The 20,806-nt window shown below is 33.9% G+C and overlaps 1 protein-coding gene across 3 annotated transcripts in view; it reads left to right on the forward strand.

Moving 5' to 3' along the window:
* Window positions 1-20,806, forward strand: part of GMDS (GDP-mannose 4,6-dehydratase) — a 271,812-nt gene that overhangs the window by 75,889 nt on the left and 175,117 nt on the right. For all 3 annotated transcript variants that reach the window (XM_087961217.1, XM_026676615.2, XM_026676616.2), the window contains 3 exons: window positions 4,774-4,966; window positions 6,337-6,441; window positions 10,960-11,087. In XM_087961217.1, coding sequence (XP_087817343.1) covers window positions 4,774-4,966; window positions 6,337-6,441; window positions 10,960-11,087 — 426 coding nt within the window. The remainder of the gene's footprint in view (window positions 1-4,773; window positions 4,967-6,336; window positions 6,442-10,959; window positions 11,088-20,806) is intronic.

Raw genomic sequence — 20,806 nt, forward strand, 5'->3', positions numbered from 1 at the left:
TCTTTCTTGAAACAAAGTATCCTTAGCAGCCTTCGAGGTTACAGGAACTCTCTCTAGCTTTATCCCAGTCAGAAGCAACTTCCACAGCTCTTCCCTCTTCCTCCAGCACGAATCTTACCCGGCTGCTGGCTTCTTTGAGCGGCCATTGCTGACCGCCGCTCATCCACCTCAGGAAAAAGGGGTTGTTCTGGCTGGAAGGGGGTCTGCGTTACCCCAAACCTCTGTCCGGATCCCCTCTCTCTTCGACTGCCTCTACAGGGCAGCCATAGCCCCCAGACCTATTTAGATCGGGGACACCTTGGCAGCGAGCGCGGCAGGGATCGCAGAGACGCGAATTCCTGCCGCTCCCGAAGCCGCGCAAGACCGGAAGCCGAGTGCGGCCAACTTAACGTCACTCCCACCTGGTCACATGACACCTTTCACGCCTACCCATTTCTGTTTTTTGTGTTTTACCTTCTCAGGCCAGGGGAGGAGTGACTGGGAGGGAGGGCGAGCAGCGAGGCCAGCCAGTGGTGGGATCACCCAAAAGGGAGCCACGTCAGAGGGCCCAAAGAGCCGCGGGTTGCTGACACCCTGGTTAGCAGAACAAATGATTGAAACCTGCTAGAGTTTCTTTCTACTACATCTTATAGCAAGCAAAATTGAGGCAGATCATTTTGAATTTTTTTCTCATGCTTTTCTTCTTTCTCAGGATTGAGTAACCTTTTATGAAACTCCTCCCACATTTCCAGGACCAGGTCTACTTTCCATCTTTGTAAAGCAATTTGTAAATTGCTAAAAACATCAACCATGTAGACTAGTGATCCCCAACCTTTTTGACGCCGCGGCCCGGTACCGGCATCAGCTGGGCGCCGCCATCTTTTGTGAAAAGATGGCGGCGCCAGCGCTCCAGTGAGCTTTTTCGGGTGAAATGGCTTTCTACCCGGAAAAGCTCACGAAGCGCTGGCGCCGCCATCTTGTTTTGATGAAAAAGTGCTTCCGGTGAGCTTTCTACCGGAAAAGCTCACCGGAAGCACTTTTACCAAAAAGATGGCGGTGCCCAGCAACCAGCGCCGGTAAGACTTGTTCCGCGGACGGTACCGGTCCGCGGACCGGCAGTTGGGGACCCCTGATGTAGACCACTGAGTAGCCACCCTTCCAACCTAAAGAACAGGAGTATGAGACAAAATAATACCTCCTTTAGTGGCCCAAAAAAGTAGCTATCAGGTTATCAGCTAAATTTGAGGAATATTCTGTTGCCATGATTAACTTGTTTTGGTTTTCAGTGTGATGGTTGAATGCCAAATATGAAAAAAAAAATCATTTTAAAAAACTGTTTTGCTAGGGCAGGTGAGACTCAAGTTCAATGCAATCCTCAACCATAGAAGTTTGATGGCTGACTTTTAGCAAATCATTCACACTGTGCCTAACCTAATTCATAGGACTGTTATGGGAAGAAGAAATGTCTTGGGCTTCTGGACAAAAGGCATGATTAAAAAATAATAATCTTAAATAATACTCTAATTCCACATTTACTCAGTTTTGCATTGTTTTAAATTGATGCTTAGCTTTTATTCAACTGCACCATTCCTGCTCAGATTATTTGTAGGAGATGCTAAGAATGAGATATAGATATTCATATTTGGGTTTTACTTTCCCAAAGGTTAATAAATTGTGTGTTTGGGGGGTGGTGGTTAGAATTCTAGGTTTCAGGAAACCAGGAAATTTATTTCTATAGGCACTTAGTTTTCCCTCTTTATATAAAAAGAAGTCTTATATAAAGCTTGCTATTTAATATGTTCTGCACATATTTGCTTGCTATTTAATACGTGCTGGAATAGCACTTTCATGCCATTCAATGACAGATATATTGAGTAAAAATGGCTATAAAGGATGTGCATTATGATACTTTCAGAGAGAGGAATCTCAGATATTTTTTAAAAATCAAGGAATTCAAACTGTAAATAGGTTTCATTTTTTCAATATTTCATTTGTTTTGCTTATCCATCTGATAGTCTGCTGCTATCCCAGCTATAATTCTGAAACAGTATTTATTAATTGGTAGGTCTAGGTATGTTAGCTTTCCTTAGTATTTGATTTCCCTTTCCCCTCCCTTTGTAAATAAAAAATTTCATAACTGCATTTGAAAAGAATGAGTTTTGGAGAAATCAAAAACCTTAACATTTTCCTGGCTTTTTGGTTGATCCTAATCAGGAAAAAGGTTTTGATGGGAATGTGTGTTTTTACCAACCATACCTATTGAAAAGTATATATTTTAGTTGAACGCACTTAGAGCTGCACATAAAAATTAATTATAAATTGTTAAAATAGAAAAAAATGGTCACATTTCTCTATTCACATTTTATTCACAGTCATTGATTCCCATGATATCTATAAGGCAGAATCAATTGGCTATGCTTTTACAACTCCCCTATGGAAGTTTGTTTTAGTGGTTCTACAAGATACCTTGCCTTTTAAAAAAAAGCATTTAAAGCATTTAGCACAGCTGGATTTCACTATGTATGTATTTTAGAGCATTATAATGTCACTAATCATTGACACTGCTACATTTCAAATTTTATATGTCCTAGCTGTACTGCAGCAATGTAGAGATTGTGAGATAATGAAAACTCAAATAAATATGTTTTATAAATGTACCTATTTTGCAAAGTATGCATTTTACAAAAACTTGACTTTTTCCTAATATTAAAATTATTATGATTCTAAAATATTTTAATAAAATCCCTTTTATATTGCTGACAATCAAATTAATTAGTGGTGGCAATAAAATAAGGAATTTATTTCTGTAAACCTAATTACATTATATAATTTTATCTCCCAATAAAACACTTAGGATTATGTTGAATAATCTTTATCTCTCAATAAAACACTTAGGATTATGTTGAATTCAGGAATATATTGCAATCAAGGTTTATAATCATTATAGAGTTTATTTCTAGAAAATATCACACTGGGTTTTTTCATATTATTTCTGAAATGATTACTGTTAAACATTGAAATATAGATTCCGGTAGTGATTCAAAAATAAGACAAATGCCAGAAACATTTCAGGTCATTCACTGGAACTGTCAGAGATGGTTCTTGCCAAAGTTCATGACTAGCATGTAATTCTCTCATTCATAGATATTTATAGCCTTAATGTGATCTGTTATTTAAAAAGTGCTCAAAAAAGTTTTGGGTATTTCTCAGGTGTGTATAGAGAGAGACATTCACAGAGTAAGAGATGCTTGGATTGTTAAACATGCTGTTTTCGCTATCCATGAATGAGAATTAAGGCTCATCATTTCCATCAGCCTAGGGACTGTAATGGGAGGGAAATAGGGAGTTTTATACTAAATTTCTTTCCAATATCCTGCTGCTTTGTCTGTTTAGTTTATACTTTAAGCCCATAGTTTGCAAGGTTTTATTGATGAAAAATACTTTTGCTCCTATGCATCCAGCCAACATTTAAGTCTAGAAGGAAAGAGGTGAAATCAGTATCATTGCATCTCAGTGTCACATGGCCTTCTCTTGAAAAACACATAATTTTATTATGCTTTACTTTTCTATTTCTAGCCTAAGAAATTTGAAATATTTTTTAAATAGAAATCTCAGCTGTAGAAGAGCAGGCAGAGCTGGGGGCAGAGTTAAGAGAGTACTTAGCCTAGAATCATTACATGTCCACAAACATTCTAAGTCCAGCCACCCTTAAATTCCATTCACTTTTTCCATTTCCATTTCCATTCACCAATTTAGTGCTTACCATGATTCTTTTGTATAGGCTTGAGCATAAACCTTCTGAAATGGAACTTATGTGTGATCCTGATTGTTCGTGACTGACATTTACACTATATTATCAAATGCTTGAGTTTGGAGGTGAGGATAACTCCCCAAAATTAACCATGTTAATGAAGATAGTTTTTTTTGTAACCAATGTTAAAGAAAGTTCTAGAGAATAAATCTTACACTGTGCAGCATGGATTGGGATTTGGGACTGATGTACTTGGGGAAATGTCATTGTCTCAAGGCAAAAAGTCTTTTTTCCTATGGATCAAAATCAAGCTCACTGTTACAGAAACCTTTACGTCTAATTGAAACATAATAGCTATAAATTTAAAGGAAGCCTTAAGATTGTTGGGCGTTATATTTTGTATGTATGTATGTATGTATGTATGAATGAATGAATGAAATACTTTCTATTTGGTAAATGTATATTTATAATATCCTCTTTACATCCAGCTTCCTTAAGCACAATTATTTGGTTAGCAAATGAATATAAGAAAGTCTGGAAATGTACAATATTCTTTTAATAACAATAACAACAACAACAACAACAACAACAACAACAATAATAATAATAATAATAATAATAATAATAATAATAATAATAATAATAATAATAGTTTAAGTGTAAATTTCTTAAGTGTAAAATAGTTTTGGATGATAAAATTTGAATAAAATTTGATTTGATACAGTTTGATTTATATTGATAAGAGACCAATCCATAACAAACTTACTATTATCCACAACAAAAGTAATCTGTATTTTACAATAAAAAATGATAAGGCCCCACATACTAATTTTTTTTTTCAGGAAGGAGAACTGGGATCCATGAAAGAAAGAGTGTTATAAATTGACTCTATCTGAGTAACAGAATTATGTGATATAAAAGTCTCATGTTTAAGGAGACTACTGTATATACCTGTATATCGCAAGCTATGCCTTCCAGTTGGCTGAGCCTTACATTCTACTTGGCTTTTCATTTTTCATTTTTGTCTTTTTGTATCTCCTCAGATATCGTTTGATTTAGCAGAATATACGGCAGATGTTGATGGAATTGGCACTTTACGATTACTAGATGCTATTAAGACATGTGGTCTTATAAACTCTGTAAAATTCTATCAAGCCTCAACAAGTGAACTTTATGGGAAAGTGCAAGAAATACCTCAAAAGGAGACTACTCCATTTTATCCCAGATCTCCATATGGTTGGTGTATTAATCTTCATGACAAATTCAAAAGAACTCTTATAGTGTAATGCAACATCACAGATTGTGAGATTACAATCCATATTAGACATGTTACTTGTTGGTGCAGTAATTTAAAGGGTTAGCCTATTTGTTTTGAAGGACTTTGGAAAGTTAAAGTCGTGTTCAAGTTGAATTTCTGTTGATATCATTAATGTATCTGTGTAGCCTATGTACAATACTAACTGTACATAAAAGTGGTATACTATTGTGTCTTCCTGGGTTTTTTTTGACTGGTGGTTTCCTATTCAAGCTTCTAAGCCAGGTAACACTGTCCAGATGCTGCCAGATTAAAGGCTTTTGTATAGAATGCCAAAATAAAGTTTTTTTCAAAAAAAAATTCTATTTTGTGCAGTCATATATTTCATTTTTAATCCATTACCTTCATCTTATCTTCTTGCCATTGTTTGAATTTCACAAAGACATTTATTTTATCTGCTTATAATTATTTTAATTGTAGAAATATTTATTTGTTGTTTATTGATAAACAGCATCTAGCCATTGTATGGGTATTTAATTTTTAAAAAATTTACAACAACCGTATTTATTAGATGATTTCTGGTATCATTCATTGCTGAAAATGAACTAACGTCAATATTATTTTCTATTTTTAATTGTAAATTTAAGTTCATTTATTTGTGTGTTTCTTTATTTGTTTATTTCCTTCATTTATTTTTCTTTTATAAATAATTCAAGGGCAACAACTATCCTAATGCTCCTTCCTTCCTCCTCCTATTTTCTCCACAATAATAACCCTATGAAATGTCTGGGCTGAGAGAAGGTCACCCAGGCCAAGGTCACCCAGCTGGCTTTCGTGCCTAAGGGAAGACTTCTGGTCTTCTGGTACCTAGGCCACCAGATTAACCACTACATTATATGGTATTCAAGTGATCACGTTTTTGGATCATTTGAATGGATTTTATTTTATTTTATGGCTATCATGCACTCAGTGATAAATTAAAAGAGACTTTAAGTATGACAGCATTAAAAGAAACTGGAATTTCAAACCAACTGAAATTAAATACTTCTATCTTACATTGTTCAAGTAAAGATTATTCCATAGTGTGGTTAAGAATTCTACCAGTTTCTTGTTTAATGCTTAAATATCAGTTATACTTATGATAGGACATGATGTCCCCCAAATTTTCTGGTGAATGCTTTGTTCCACATCAGTTTGTGATGACAAGTAATTGAAAACATGTCTGAGGGCAGTGTTCTTATGAATTATTTAGGAATGATTTTTATTGGCTTTTTCTTTTTGGTATGGGTGTGTTAGTGAATATGCTAACTTTTGTAAATATTTCAGTAAATAATTACAATAATTGTTTCAGGGGCAGCCAAACTCTATGCATATTGGATTGTGGTAAATTTCAGGGAAGCCTATAACCTCTTTGCTGTGAATGGTATTCTTTTCAACCATGAGAGTCCCCGGAGAGGTAAGGAACGTGTCCAGATATTTTCATTACTACCAAAGAGAAACACATTTCTGTTTAGTTGTTGTTTTTTGATAGATTCAAAAACTCTTTATAATCAAAGCTTTTGTATGTAACCTTGAGGTTAGTGTACCATATAACAGTTCGATGGCAATTAGTTCAGAATTTATTGGATATCTTTCATAGTTACCACAATAAAACAAAATTACCATCGGTAAAATTGTGTAACCTATAAGCACCATTAAAAGAACAGAATTTTGAGACTTCCATTTCAATTCTAAAAAATTCCTATGATAAAATTCATGTCTGTCATCATGAAACCACATCTGGCCTATCCTATAGAGATTCATTATCATGGTTGTATATTTTTAATGTCACAAAATGCTTGTGCTATTTTGCTCAGAGTTCATCAGTTTATAGAAAAAAATAACCAAGGTTTAGATTAACATTCATATTGAATACAGAGGACATAAATAAAAGTTTTCCAACTTCTTAAAAAATGTCTTTGAGGATAAATGAGAAAAGATATAAATGAGAGAAGCCACTATTTGGGGAATGGGCATTTAAAATGGTTAAAATAAAATGAAGTTGCTTTTCCATGCCAAATTCTTACCACTTTCACAGAGTTATATAAAAATACCATCATATACTGCTGTTCATTTATTTTTACTTTGAATTACAGATGGAAATCAGAAACATACTTTCAGGGTTTTTAAAATGTCCTCAGTTATCCCTGGAAAGCCAGACACAATCGTTTTAAAAGGAAGATAGCAATAATTCTACTTGCCAATGACTTATAACTTTCAAAGCAGTCTTTTTTGATACAGAAATTAGTATGACTATAAGAAATTAAAAAAGAAAGATCCATGGTATGGTCTGGAAAAAGAAAAAAAAGAAATCTGTATTTAATGCTGCTTTTGACCTATAAATCTGTCTAATTCTGAGACTACTTTCAGTAGGTACTGTAATCAGATATTATGTATATATGTAAGAACACATATGCTTACACATATACATAAAGTCATATACACTGTGGATAGTCACAAATAATTTTATATGTATGTATGTATGTACGTATGTATATATGTATGTATGTATGTATGTCTTTTTTTTCCTTGTGAATATGAACTCACTTTGAAAAATCTATGTATCTCTGCTTTTTAGCATATTAAAATAATCCAAAAAATTAGCTTTTGTGTCAAGAGAGCTAATATGAAAAATCTACTTTTTAAATTCTGGAAACAATGCAAAATCACTATATGACAGGCCAGTCTTACACTCTCAGCCTTAGACTTGGAAGAAAGTAAAGAAAATAAAATCTTCCAGTCCACATTAGACTGAAATAATGGATTGCAATCCATGACCTGATTGGTTTGGGACAATAGCAATATCATTTAGATTTATATATGCCCCATAGCACTTTATAGCACTCTCTGGAAGGTTTACAATGTCAGTATGATTTGCATATTGTCCCCAACAATTTGGGTCCTCATTTTACCGATCTCTGAAGGATTGAACTCCAGACTGTGGGCAGAATTTGCCTGCAATTTCTCTTAACCACTATGCTATCAGGGTTCCTCAATTATCAATAATTGACAAATACTGTGAATCTCTTCTTAATAGTACCTCCCTTTCCAGGACGTACACAATGCTTCAATCCTCTTTGATTATTTAAGTTTCTGAATATCTGTTTCAAAGCCATCTCTACATCAGCAATGTTGGCCATTCTGTCGAACTAATTTATGTACACAACAGAAAAAGAAAGGAAATCATCAGAACATTGATCAGTTCAGAGATCTATAGATCTTGAATAGCTTTTCATTCTGACTCCCTTTTTATATCACTTGAAGTTACTGTAAATCAGTCAAAGACAATGATAAGCATTTAGAACATCTTAAATATTTTAAATTTCTTTTTTTTTATAATTTAATTTAAATTATATATTTAAATTTATAATTTACTTTTACTAATAAAAATTAAGTATAAATAATAATTCGGTGCTATTTTTAAATAAAATTGATTGTTTCTATTTATGTTAACTTTTTCCCCAAAGGTTGGAATCAAATGGAAAATATCAGCTTTTCTATATTCCAATATTACTTTAAACATGATAGTTAATGTTTGGAAAATGTATATTTATGTTCCATGAATGAGAAATAATACGTAATCTGCTTTACTAGAGATAACATAAATTAAAATTAAAATGTTGAAATCTACTGGAAGTAAAATTTATTATCATATAAATGGACTTTCCTTTTTCTCTCTTCTGCCTATCCAGCATCATTTCCAGTTCTGCCAGGAACATAAAGCATTATCAGAACTCAGTAAAAATACTAAATGATCCCTCTGGTAATATTTAGGAGAATCCTCTATCACTGAAATTTTCCTAGAGTATATAAAAGAATCAGTTTGAACTGGTTTCTATTTTTCAATGTAATAAATAGGCATGAACATTTTCCCCATTTTTTAATGTTCCTTTGAAAAATATTGAATGTCTTTCAGTAAATTGCATTTCACTGCCTCTTTTTACTTTTTTTACCTTTAGAACTAGCTCTCTATATTAAACATTTTAAAAGGCTCATAAAGTAGCTTTTCAAGTGTCCTAAAGTAGAAAAGGAAGATAGTTTCCTGGAAAGCATTTAATCTTTTCCATTACTCTATGCAGAATTTATTGCTAGTTTAGAAGTGTTGTTAAAGCTTCAAACAAATGTTTTAAGTTTTTCATGAGAGGGAAATATTTTTTAAATGTACTATAACATTTATTAGATATTTAATAAATGAAACCTATTTAAATAATTGTTAATATTATGTCATTTAAAGCAAGAAATATGAATACTACCATCTGAGATTGTAGTTAAAGGCTTTATGTATCTTACTGTGTATAACTATATTATTATAAAGCTTAGTATAGAGAGCATAAAAAAATAACCAAGATCAAAGACTCACTTTGAAAAATGACTTATTACTTTTTATGAGGTGTTTTTAGGACTCGCATACCAGGAGGCCAAATATCTTTACCAAGTGATACAATTGCACAAAACTTTTAATTAGATATTCTTGCCTCTTGTCCTACTTTGAGTATGTTATGTGAAGATCTAGCTCTCCTGAAAAGGCTGCAATACAGGAAGCGGTTGAAGGAAAAGAAGCAGATAAGGGACACAATTACACTAGTGCTAGCAATGACTGTGCTTTTGGCAGTCCTGAAAGACCACATTTGGGATAGGTTGTCATGGGGAAAAAAATCTATTTTGTAAATAGGACTTGAAAATAACTTGGTGACATATAAACAATCAGTCAATCAAATCTTAAGGCTCAAGAACTGGGTCTATTCAACATCTGGTTCCGGACTACAGAAATGTTACTAATGTGGCAAATGTATTTCTAATGTTTTTGTTTATTTTTTTACATTAGTTATTTTAGGATAATTATGCCCATAATTATTTAGTTGCTTTGGATTCAGATACATGTGTATCAGATACATCAATAGTACGTGGACTGATAGTATGAACTCCTCTTCCTAACAGTTTTAATTTTCCCTGAAAAAGTAATGATTGCAAAATAAAAGTTGTGATTCACCCAAGTAGATCCAAGTTTCTAAAGATCACTGCAACTTATATCAGCCACAAGCACACTAAACAATCAGCCGTTTATTCCCCATGATGTGCCTGCTTACTCTCTTGTAATCCTTTCCTATCCAATCTCTCCACTCTGCAAGAGGGAGAAAAGCAACATTAGGCACAGAGGAGATTGCCTAAAGAAATTGCTTTATAGGCAATCTCTCCATTCGGTGGGGAGAGGTGAGGAAATGGGTCAGACATAGGACAGTGTATATCAACTGACTGTAATGATAAACACATAATTGAGAGAGAACGCGCCTTGGTTGCAAAGTTTCAGCATTTCAGCATTGTCGCGATTTTGAATGGTTGGTACCAAGGTTAAGCAAGGTCTACCGATATTCTATAGTCATTTCTATGAGCAGAGCCTACTTTTCTGTACAAGTCTGCTTTATAAATTAACCTAGCAAATCTGTATGCAAAATAATTAACTTTTCTAACCTTGTGAATCAAAGTTCTCTGCCTTTAGATGGCATCATCAAGAGGATAGAACTTTACTTTGGGGGGTGATTCTGCTTCAAATAATTGCAAGAAGTAAGGATGATTGTTGTGCCTTCTTTAAGATATACACATTTATGCACTGACAAGATTCTTCAATCGTTTGACTGATGCCCTATTTTATATTGTGTTTCTGGAAACTTAATGCTTGAAATATTTTTTTGCCTCAAATAAATTATTCCGAACACCGAAGCTTCCATCTAAGGCTGCCTTCAAAGAAAGATATTTATTGAGGAAGCAGAGCTAATGTGATTGATGTGCTGGCAATCATGTGATAAAGTACAAATACACTTAAGTGATTGAAACAAGGAGACCAGTCTGAAAAGATTGTCATAATCTGTAATTTTAGGATTAGTTATAGGATATTTATCAGATAATTTTTAATTTCCTTATTTTATCTCTATTTTAGGAGCCAATTTTGTAACTCGAAAGATTAGTCGTTCGGTTGCTAAGATCCATCTGGGACAATTGGAATGCTTCAGTTTGGGAAATTTAGATGCCAAGAGAGACTGGGGTCATGCCAAGGACTATGTTGAGGTATGTGATTGCTAAAATGCCTACTTTAAAACAAGGCCTTTGTGGGACTTACTGCAATAACTTAAAAGTAAAAGTATGGCCTGAAGGCATCTGCTTCTAAATCTAGCTTTTCTCCCTGGCTGCCTGAAGAAGACATAGGATGCTACTATATGCATAACCTGAACATATAAAGAAGGTCTTCAGGTTCACATTCCTTACTTAATTCCTGTGGGGAGGAATAAAAAAATAAAAAGACCTCTTCTGCTGCAACAATATATTGTTTCTTTGTTTCCTTGCGATCAGAAGATTGAAATGCAATGAATTTTTTTTGAGATCTTGTCTATACTTTGGAATCTTCTTAGGGTAATGAGAGAAACAAGGCTAATGTTAACCTCACAAAATCATTCTAATTCTGATTCCGATATGGTTATAATATTGTTAATGGTTAATATTAATTGTTAAAACCATTCAGGAAAAATTTTCATTAACATGACCTATTGTAGAGTTCATATTTTCTTTAAAAAGTCACCTGTGCTGAATAGTTTCTTTTTTGCCGATCTGTTTTTATAGGATTATGAAATTATTTGAACTTCTATATTTCTTCAGTGTAAGGTGTATAGCTGTATAATCAGAAGATGAATAACCTATATGATCCACATATGTAGAGATCTAATTGCAAAGCCTGTCATTAAGACAATTAGGAAAGCATATTTGTTACCATATAACTTGCATTTTCATATCTAGTCATGTCAACCAAAAGAATCTGTCGGTGAGAAGTATCTATTAGAGATGTACAGCATATTTTTAAAATATAATTAATAATTAAAATTAATAGTTATTAAAATACAACTTGTATAAAAAGCTGCTCAGATCAGATCTTTTCAATCTACCCCTGCTTGCTCTTCGAACTATTATTACAAACATGACATCTGTCTATATTCTACGGGTATAAGTGATTAGATGTTAGCCATAAAATAAGCTAACCGTGATTTCTAAAAAAAAACACCAACACTCTGAACATTTAAATATTTGGACACAATGTTTGGAATGATCTTATTTATGTCCTTGCTCAGGACAGAGCTAGCATGCTTAAACTCAAGTTGATAGAAAACTATGGAACAATATTTCTGTTAAAATATTATGTTCTACGCTTTGGATGTTGTACCTGGAATAGGCATAAGCCTTGCAAGTAGGTTTTACCCATTATTCTGCATTAATTTAAAATGGAATTTCTAAAATCAACTGAATTCCTGGCAAATGGATAATTGCCTTATGTACTATTCCAAATTAGCCCTCATGTAACATATGTAACAGTGAATTATATTTGGTGCTATATACAAGGGACTCAGATCCTGCATGTCTCCTTCCAGTGGGATTATTGATTTAAAACCGTTTATTCCATTTCCAGTTAAATTTAGGACTTTTTAATGTCCCAGCAGATGTTTTATGTTCTATATACTTGTAAGTCCCTTTTTATTTCTTCCATTCAATTGTATCTGATTCTCAGAGAACGCCTAGACAAATCCCTACACTTATCCTGGCAAGGTGTGTTAGAAGTGGTTTGCCTCCTTTCCAGGACTAAGAGAAAATGACTAGCCTGAGATCATCTATCTAGATTTGTGCTTTGACTAGACTGAACTAGAACTTGCAGTCTTCTGGTTTCTAACCTGATACTTTTATCCACTGCACCAAACTATCTCTCAAAAGCCACTCACCCAACTGAAGTGGTATAAAAGTGTTTTAAATCATTAAGTAAATAAAATATATGCACTTAAAATGCTATAAGAAAACCAGATGAAGGATGTTTAGTTTAATTTAAAACTGTTGGTATGTTTAGCTATTATAATGATCATTTTTAACATTTTAACAATACATTGTATCTGTAATCATGGACATGTTTTTAAAAATAATTCCTGTGGTTATGATGTTAAATGCACGGCCATGTTAAAATTTAAAGGTCCTCCATTTTAATGATATGATTCCAGTTTTTAATAGTTAATTATATTACCTCTATACAGTAAGTATACAGGCAGTCCTCGAATTACAAGCACAATTAGGACCAGAATTTCAGGTGCTAAGTGAATCTCACCCAATTTTATCACTTTTTTTCCTTCAGTTGTTAAGCAAATGACTGTAGTTGTTAAGTATCTCTTCTTTATTTAGTAGCTATGTCTCTAGGTGTAGTTCAGTGGAGCTCCAGAGCTTTAAAAATGGGTTTTCTAATCTCTTGACACTTATATTTATCAATATGTTTTACAGATGTCTTCAGAAATTTATTTTGACTGATACACCTTTAGAATCTGTGTGTTGAGAACTTCATGCTATGAGGGGAGAGACAGAGTTGTGAGATTTATAAAGGGCAAGCCTGGCTGCAAATAGCCCTGGTATTTTAATGAAGTATTTATACAAATGTCCCTATTTATCCTCTTCACTGAATTGATTGAAAGCAGGGAATGAATATTTTTTCACATTGCCACATTACATGCTGGAATAAATGAAACAAGCAGTAATCTTTGGCACTATTTGTTCATGCAAACTACCTTTTGTTGTGATAAGCTTTAATAATATTCCTTGACAAAGTAATACAAAAATTATATAGGTGGATATGTGTTAGTTGGCAATACGAGACTACAAGTAAAAAAGTAGGCAGTGGTTATTTTGACATAAATAAAGTCTCTATTTGAAAGTGTTTAATTTAGGCAAGAAAGTGATTTTCATAATAATACACAAGAGCTCTTTCTAATCCAAATCATATGGCATTCATTTGCAAAGCATTGCAGTTATGTCTACAAGTAGGTGTTACTAATAGCTTCCTTTTCTTCAAGAAAATTATATTCATCTGTTCCATAGCTCCTGTAAGATGTTACCTTTTTTGAAAGAAACCTCCCAAATAGAAATAATGGGATTTAAAACAAAATCAAGCAAACCTCTATATCCATTTTTGTATTTGTTAGTGTGAGAAGTGTTTAGTGTCAGAAAGCTATAAAGGCAAAAAAAAAATTAAAATGCTTTCTTCAGCAAAGCCATCTGGTTTCGTTTCCTGTGCTTCAATAACTGTATGTGAATTATTATCAAGATTACTCCCATAGTTTTCTAAGTGGTCTTGGAACACTGGTGGTCTTAAAAAACAGTTGGAATGATTGAAGAGTTAGGTTTTCTTTCAAGTATAAAATTTCCTAGTTGTGACTCCCAATTGAGAAATTAAATATTGCAGTCATATTTTGGAAGGTAACCAATTATTTTAAGATAAACCAAAATAAATCTTTAAAATGTGTCATGTACAATGCAGCAGTGTTGTCCACCTAATAGATGGATTCTTCTGATGTTCTGAATCAAGCTTGCTAGATTCATCTTATATAGCATACAGTTGAAAGAGTTAAATTTATGGTCATGAAGTCACCTAAAGATGTAAAACAATGCAAAAGCATAACAGCATAACCTCAATTTCTCAATTTTGTCTCCCTCCCCCCAAAATGGTTAAGTCTAAATAATCAAATTGTTCTCCAAAGAATGAAGTGCGAGTACTTAGTGAACTGTTGTTATCCATTTTTCAGATAATATCTATCTACATATGATAATAGCCACACTTGTAAGTAGACATTTTAGAAGATCTCATGAATACAGAATATCATTTGTAACATCACTTTTAATATTTCAGGAGACTTCAGGAATATGAATATTTGCAAAAAGATTGGAAAAATTGGAGTGTTGGGGACCCTTCAGTTGTAAAATGTTAATATTTTATATCTTTTTGTAGACATGGGACCTTTTACCATACTTTCTAGGTTTCACAATTGTGCATGAAGCAACTGTGATTCTTCTTTGATGTCAAACAACATTCCTCAAATCTACAGGGTATACTTAATATGCCACGTCTAGTTTTAGAACAAATACTTGAAATTTCAGCTATAGGTGTTTTGGGATATGGCTTGACCTAACAAATAGTGTTAATGATCCAAAGACCGAGCAGTTGAACTTTCCAACTGGTCACCTTTGGTGGGCTTTCAACTTCTCTCAGGAGACTGGCAGCTCTGGTTAACGGGATAAATAAATGGAGAAAATTTATTGCAGTCAAACAGTGCTGCTGCATGGTTGTTCTTATTCTTGGAGCCATGGTGGTTAGTGGTTAGAATGCAGTATTACAGGCTAATTCTGCTGACTGCCAGGGATTTGGCTCAAGGTTGACTCAGCCTTCCATGTTTTCGAGGTCGGTAAATTGAAGACCCAGATTGTTGGGAGCAATATGCTGAGTCTGTAAACTGCTTAGAGAGGGCAATAAAACATTATGGAGTTGAATTTAAGTACTATTGCTATAACTAGCGCCGTTTCCGTCCATTTTAGAATGCAAATAGGTGGATATCACATATAGTGTATCTTACACTATATAAATAACTATCTGCAGGGATAATTATTGAATGCAGTTCCTTTCACTCTGTCTCTTAGATGCCTGTTAGGTTTAGAATTACCTGATGCTTCCAGGTTGTTCAAAGCTAGATCAAAGCATTTGACGGGAAGGTGACATGACTGTTTCATGTTTTGAAGTTTGCTCTCTCAAGACTGTTTGGTGAGACATATGGTACTGCATATATTTCTGTAAGATCTGAAAAAGAACCAATAGAAATTCTTGAAAAGTAAGCCATATCTTACTTCAAATTTTCACCAATGCCTAGATGTTTAGCATCCAGATCACAGGTGCTTCAGTATATCTACCAGATTCCCTCTTCCCCAGTTTTATTTTTTAACAATATTTTAAATTTAAAAGCAAACTTAAAAGATGGTGCATTCTAAAGCCAGGTCTCAAATGTAATCTTTGTTTTCAAGAATGTTTTTCAATGTCACATCAGTCCTGGAGGCACTCATGGGAGAAAAAAAATATATGAGGGGGCTGCAGCCCCAGGCGCTCTTTGAAAGTTTGTCCATTTCTCCAGGGGAAAAAAAAGAAAGAAAGAAGAGACAATTGGAATGGTAATGGAATGCTTGACAGATACTGCAGAGCAATCTCACAGGTTTGCTTTATGTTAAATAAGTATTTTCCAAGAATGTCTGTGACATGCTTTCAAAACTCTGAATGTGCTAATCAATCCCAAAAAGTTGGTATAACTGGGATCTGACTTGAAAATGAACAAGAAAAGGAACTAGAAATAAAAATGACAATGTTATATGTAGTTGATATTTTTAAAACGGGCAGATTTAATCCTTCCAATCCTAAAATTGTCAGTGTAACAGTCTCCATATATAAATATTGAAATAGATTACACAGTTCTCATCACCACATAATATATACTCTTTTGATTATTTGGGGTGAGAGGGGGTTTATCCTACCTTGCTGAAGTCAAAGCGGCATGCATATTTTTCACCTCCTTTTTTTTACCCAGAACAGCTTTGTAAGGTACATTCAATTTAATGAGAATGACTAGTATAAACTCACCCCACCAGTTTTCATGCCCAAGGGAGCACAAGAATGCATGGTTCCCCACAGCAGGAGTTTAATTCAAATTGCAGCTTCCTATAGGAGAAGAGTAGGCAGAACTGGGCAGTGGAGTTAAGCACATTATCCACTTAGAGTTGTTGCATTCCCACCAGCACTCCAAATCCAACCCCTCCTGAATTCCATTGACATTTATTTGGCACCAATTTAATGTTGAACTTTAATTGGCCAGATTATTGAATAAATCTTCTATGATGCAATGTATATATCCTGATTCTTTGTGCCCAACATTTCCTTTATCTTTACTTAATTATCTTATTAGTAACCTTTGATTTTGACTGTACTCAGAGATACCTTGGCTGAAGTCAGAAGTGGATTTTCCCCATATTTTTCAAAACATTACTGTATCACAGCCATGCCCTCAGAAGCTAATTTGTTTTTAAGATTCACCCTCCGCCTTTAAAAATGTTTTTTTTTAATCCCTGGTTTAAATTAATATATTGAGTGGGAAGTACACTTTAGGCATATTTTAACTGCTGTTATTGACTTAATTCTTTAAGCAGTGTGTTTATTCATTCTTCCTGTACAGATAGTGTGCATTATGTACATTTGGCATTTTTGCATTTGACATCCTAAGATTCTTATAGAGAAGAATCTTACCTGCTAGAATGGCAAACCCACTAATATGAAAAAGGATTTGAAATTTATTTGATTAAGGTGCAGATTACTTTTGTAATTTAAAGAAAAAATCCTAGAAACATGTCAAGAACATCTTAAAATTCAATATATTTAATATGTTAAATCTACAATATTGCATTCAACTGGTAGTTATTTGATCATATGTTACATAACTTGTAACATATGCATCATTATCCCTTGCAGATATTGTGAAGAAAACTGGAGCAAAGCTTAGTAGTAGTGAAAGCAGCAATAATCTTGTAGCTCCTTATTCTAAGCTACCATTCACCACACTGACTTATTTACAGTATTCTGAGCTCCTTTTATTAGTAGATGCAACCTTTCCCATTTTAAATCATATTTTCTGAGTGTGTTTATACTGGTTTTATGTATTGAGTTTTGAAGGTCAAAGAACTTAAATGCCTTCCCATCTCACGAAAGTGACTCTGGGAGGCATACAAGGTAAAGCGTGTGCATACACACACACACACACACACACACACACAAACACAAATTTAACAAACCAATGTCTGAGGTCACAATAACAATCCTATCTCATAAGAAGGCAACATTGCCCAACAAAACTTCCCTAACCATCTGGGCCGTCTGATTCTATGTTCAGTTGAGATTGTTAATAGACTGGAATGTGCTGAATAGCTAGTCACCAATTAAACTTTAAGTTTATTTACTGAATATTTATCTTGTTATAATGTTATCTTCAGATTTTGGTTTTGTTTGGCCTTTGTAGGAGGTTAGAGCACATCTCTGTGATTTCTGCTATTAAAACTACTAGTTTCCCTCCAAATACTTCATATTTGGTTACGATAGTTGGTTTTATGGATAAAAATGGAAACAGGTAGAGGATTTTTACAAGCAGTTGCTCTCTTTCCCATCTTTCTAAACTCAAAAAAATCTTTAAAAACTGAGTAAGATAAACTGAGTAAAAATAAGACTGCAAATAATTCAGGTGTCATACCAATTAACTTTGATGGTCCAATCTCAGCATGTGGTGAGCAGGGAGCACATCAGATTACCCACTCTTGTCTCATGTTATCAAAACATCAGTGTTCACTATGTGTATAATGAATCAATCAGGTATGACCATAACAACTAAAACATTAAAGGCATGATTTTTCTGTTTTCCATTTTTAAAGTTAGAGTTGTATTATTTTAGCTTCTGTTATTTTTCATTATGATGTTATAGTTACGTAGCTTGCCTTGAGAAGATTTTAAGCTTAAATACAGCCTTAAAGAGATTTTAAATAAATGCTGGCATATTGCTATATTGGTTTGGTTGGTTAATACCTAATATGATTATGATTGTTACTTTATTTAGGTGAATAGTGGTGAGTTACACTAGAACTTTGGTTACACTATTTCTTATAGGCTGACAGTTTGGGCACATTGTTTATTTGCTTATTCATCAAAAGTGAGTTTGACTGGGATGAAGGAAGACCTGTTATCATAGGACATCCATTTAAATTAGATTGGCAGACAATAGAACATCCTCTCTAATGAGAACAACTCATTGGGGAAAACATCAACCATGTTTCTTTGCATTTTACTGAATACAGATGATAACTATGATTAACCCAAATGAGTGGCTGGGGATTTATTGTTTTCTTAGAGATAAGACGTGCATTTCCTTCATTGGCACTTCTGGCAAATAGCTTGAACTCTGTTAAATGCGTACAGCATTGTTTAATATCATGCCTTCAGGTCTTTTACTAAGGATTCTTTTTTTTTTAAAGGCATGTTGCCTTCTATTACAATTGTCTGAACTGTTTGTCATTTGAGCCATAAAAATTTGGAGGTCCTTTCTTTTTATCATGCACTCTGCGTCCAACAGTGCTTTTTCTGTTCCATGGCTTGCCCTTCTCCCCAAAGCTGAAATAAATCAAAGTTGGTTGAGACTCAGTCGCAATAAATCAAGACCTGTCCAAAACTGGAGCCTGCCCAGTCAAAATGTCATAGTTTGGCTTTCACTGAGGATTAATTAAAGGGCTGATATAAAGCCCAGATGTGCTTCAGGAGAGTAACAAAATGCCTGGTGATGACCATACTAAAAATCAAGGCTTCTCATGAATCTGCCCACCCAAGTGATGAAGAAGTATAAGATTTTTGGAAAGAAGAAAAGTGGGAGAAAACCCGAATCAAGTGTGTTCTTAGATTTTTCTTTTTTAAAGATCTGTTTTGAAAACAAGAGAAGCTCAGTGCTGCAGCTTTTCTGGAAAAATAAGGTTTTTGTAGCTGTGTAAAACAGCAGTTTAGCAGCTGCCTTAATTGGGATGGAAAGGAAGCTTATATAACATATAATCCCAAATCTTTCTTGTAAAAAGATTGTATTCCTGCTTCAAGACAGTTTTTCAAAATTCAAGACATTTACTTATTCATTATATATATCTCCTTTTAGTAACGAATGAATGTATATCTCATTCACTGTATAAATTACATAATTTACAAAATATATCTGTTTGAAGTCTTCATACTTCCCACAAGTGACAGACTGTTTTAAAATGTTAATTAAAATTTGATTATTTTTATTTTTTAGTTGGGTCATCCATTCTACCAGTTTTAATATTAAGAACTTAGTTATAAAATATATATATTGTTTTCTCCTGTTAAAATCACCTTTTTCTCTTGTCTGAAATTTTCTGTACTTAATTGGATTGAGATGGCAGCAATAGAAATTGAATGAATGAATGAATGAATAAATAAATAAATAAATAAATAAATAAATAAATAAATAAAATCAAGTTAAATATTTTGCATTGTTTGCTCAATCACTTGAAGATAATTATAAATAATTTCTCTATGCCTCAACGGCCTTGCAAGTTATTTCTCTTTTACATAGAGCTTAGATCAATTTCAAGGGACGCGGTGGCTCAGTGGCTAAGACGCTGAGTTTATCGATCAGAAAGGCCGGCAGTTTGGCAGTTTGACTCCCTAGCACCGCGTAACAGAGTGAGCTCCCATTACTTGTCTCAGCTTCTGCCAACCTAGCAGTTTGAAAGCAGGTAAAAATGCAAGTAGAAAAAGAGGGACCACTTTGGTGGGAAGGTAACAGCATTCTGTGAGCCTTTGGCATTTAGTCATGCTGGCCACATGACCACGGAGACATTTTTGGAAAGCGCTGGCTCTTTGGCTTTGTAATGGAGATGAGCACTGCCCCCTAGAGTCGGAAATGACTAGTACATATGTGCGAGTGAAACCTTTACCTTTAGCTAGATCAATTTATGGACAGCCCCCCTTTCTCTAAACCCAAACTTAGAAGCAACTCAGACCAACTAGTTAATATTTCCTATCACTGCAAATGTAACTATCTGTTATCTGACTAATAGAACTAATGAAATGAGGAAAGAAAATCATACATTGGAATATCCAGCATCCCATTCTGAAATTAAAATGGGGGGAGGGACTTATTAAACAAAAATAAGTGAATAAAAAATTGAATGAAAACTTGAATAACTTCAACAACAATTGAAATTACAGTAGTCATAAGGAATTATAGAATTGTTGAGTATAAAAATAAAGGGAAACCAGCACATATTTGCCACTTGTTATCCAGGATCAGGACAGATTGGTGTTCCTCCTGGTCACCAGTCAAGAACAATACACATATTTAAGAAGATGT

The sequence above is a fragment of the Notechis scutatus genome, chromosome 3 (assembly GCF_049901735.1).
Source record: "Notechis scutatus isolate UNSWTSFEM ecotype Mainland chromosome 3, rNotScu1.2, whole genome shotgun sequence".
Classification (NCBI taxonomy): Eukaryota; Metazoa; Chordata; class Lepidosauria; order Squamata; family Elapidae; genus Notechis; species Notechis scutatus.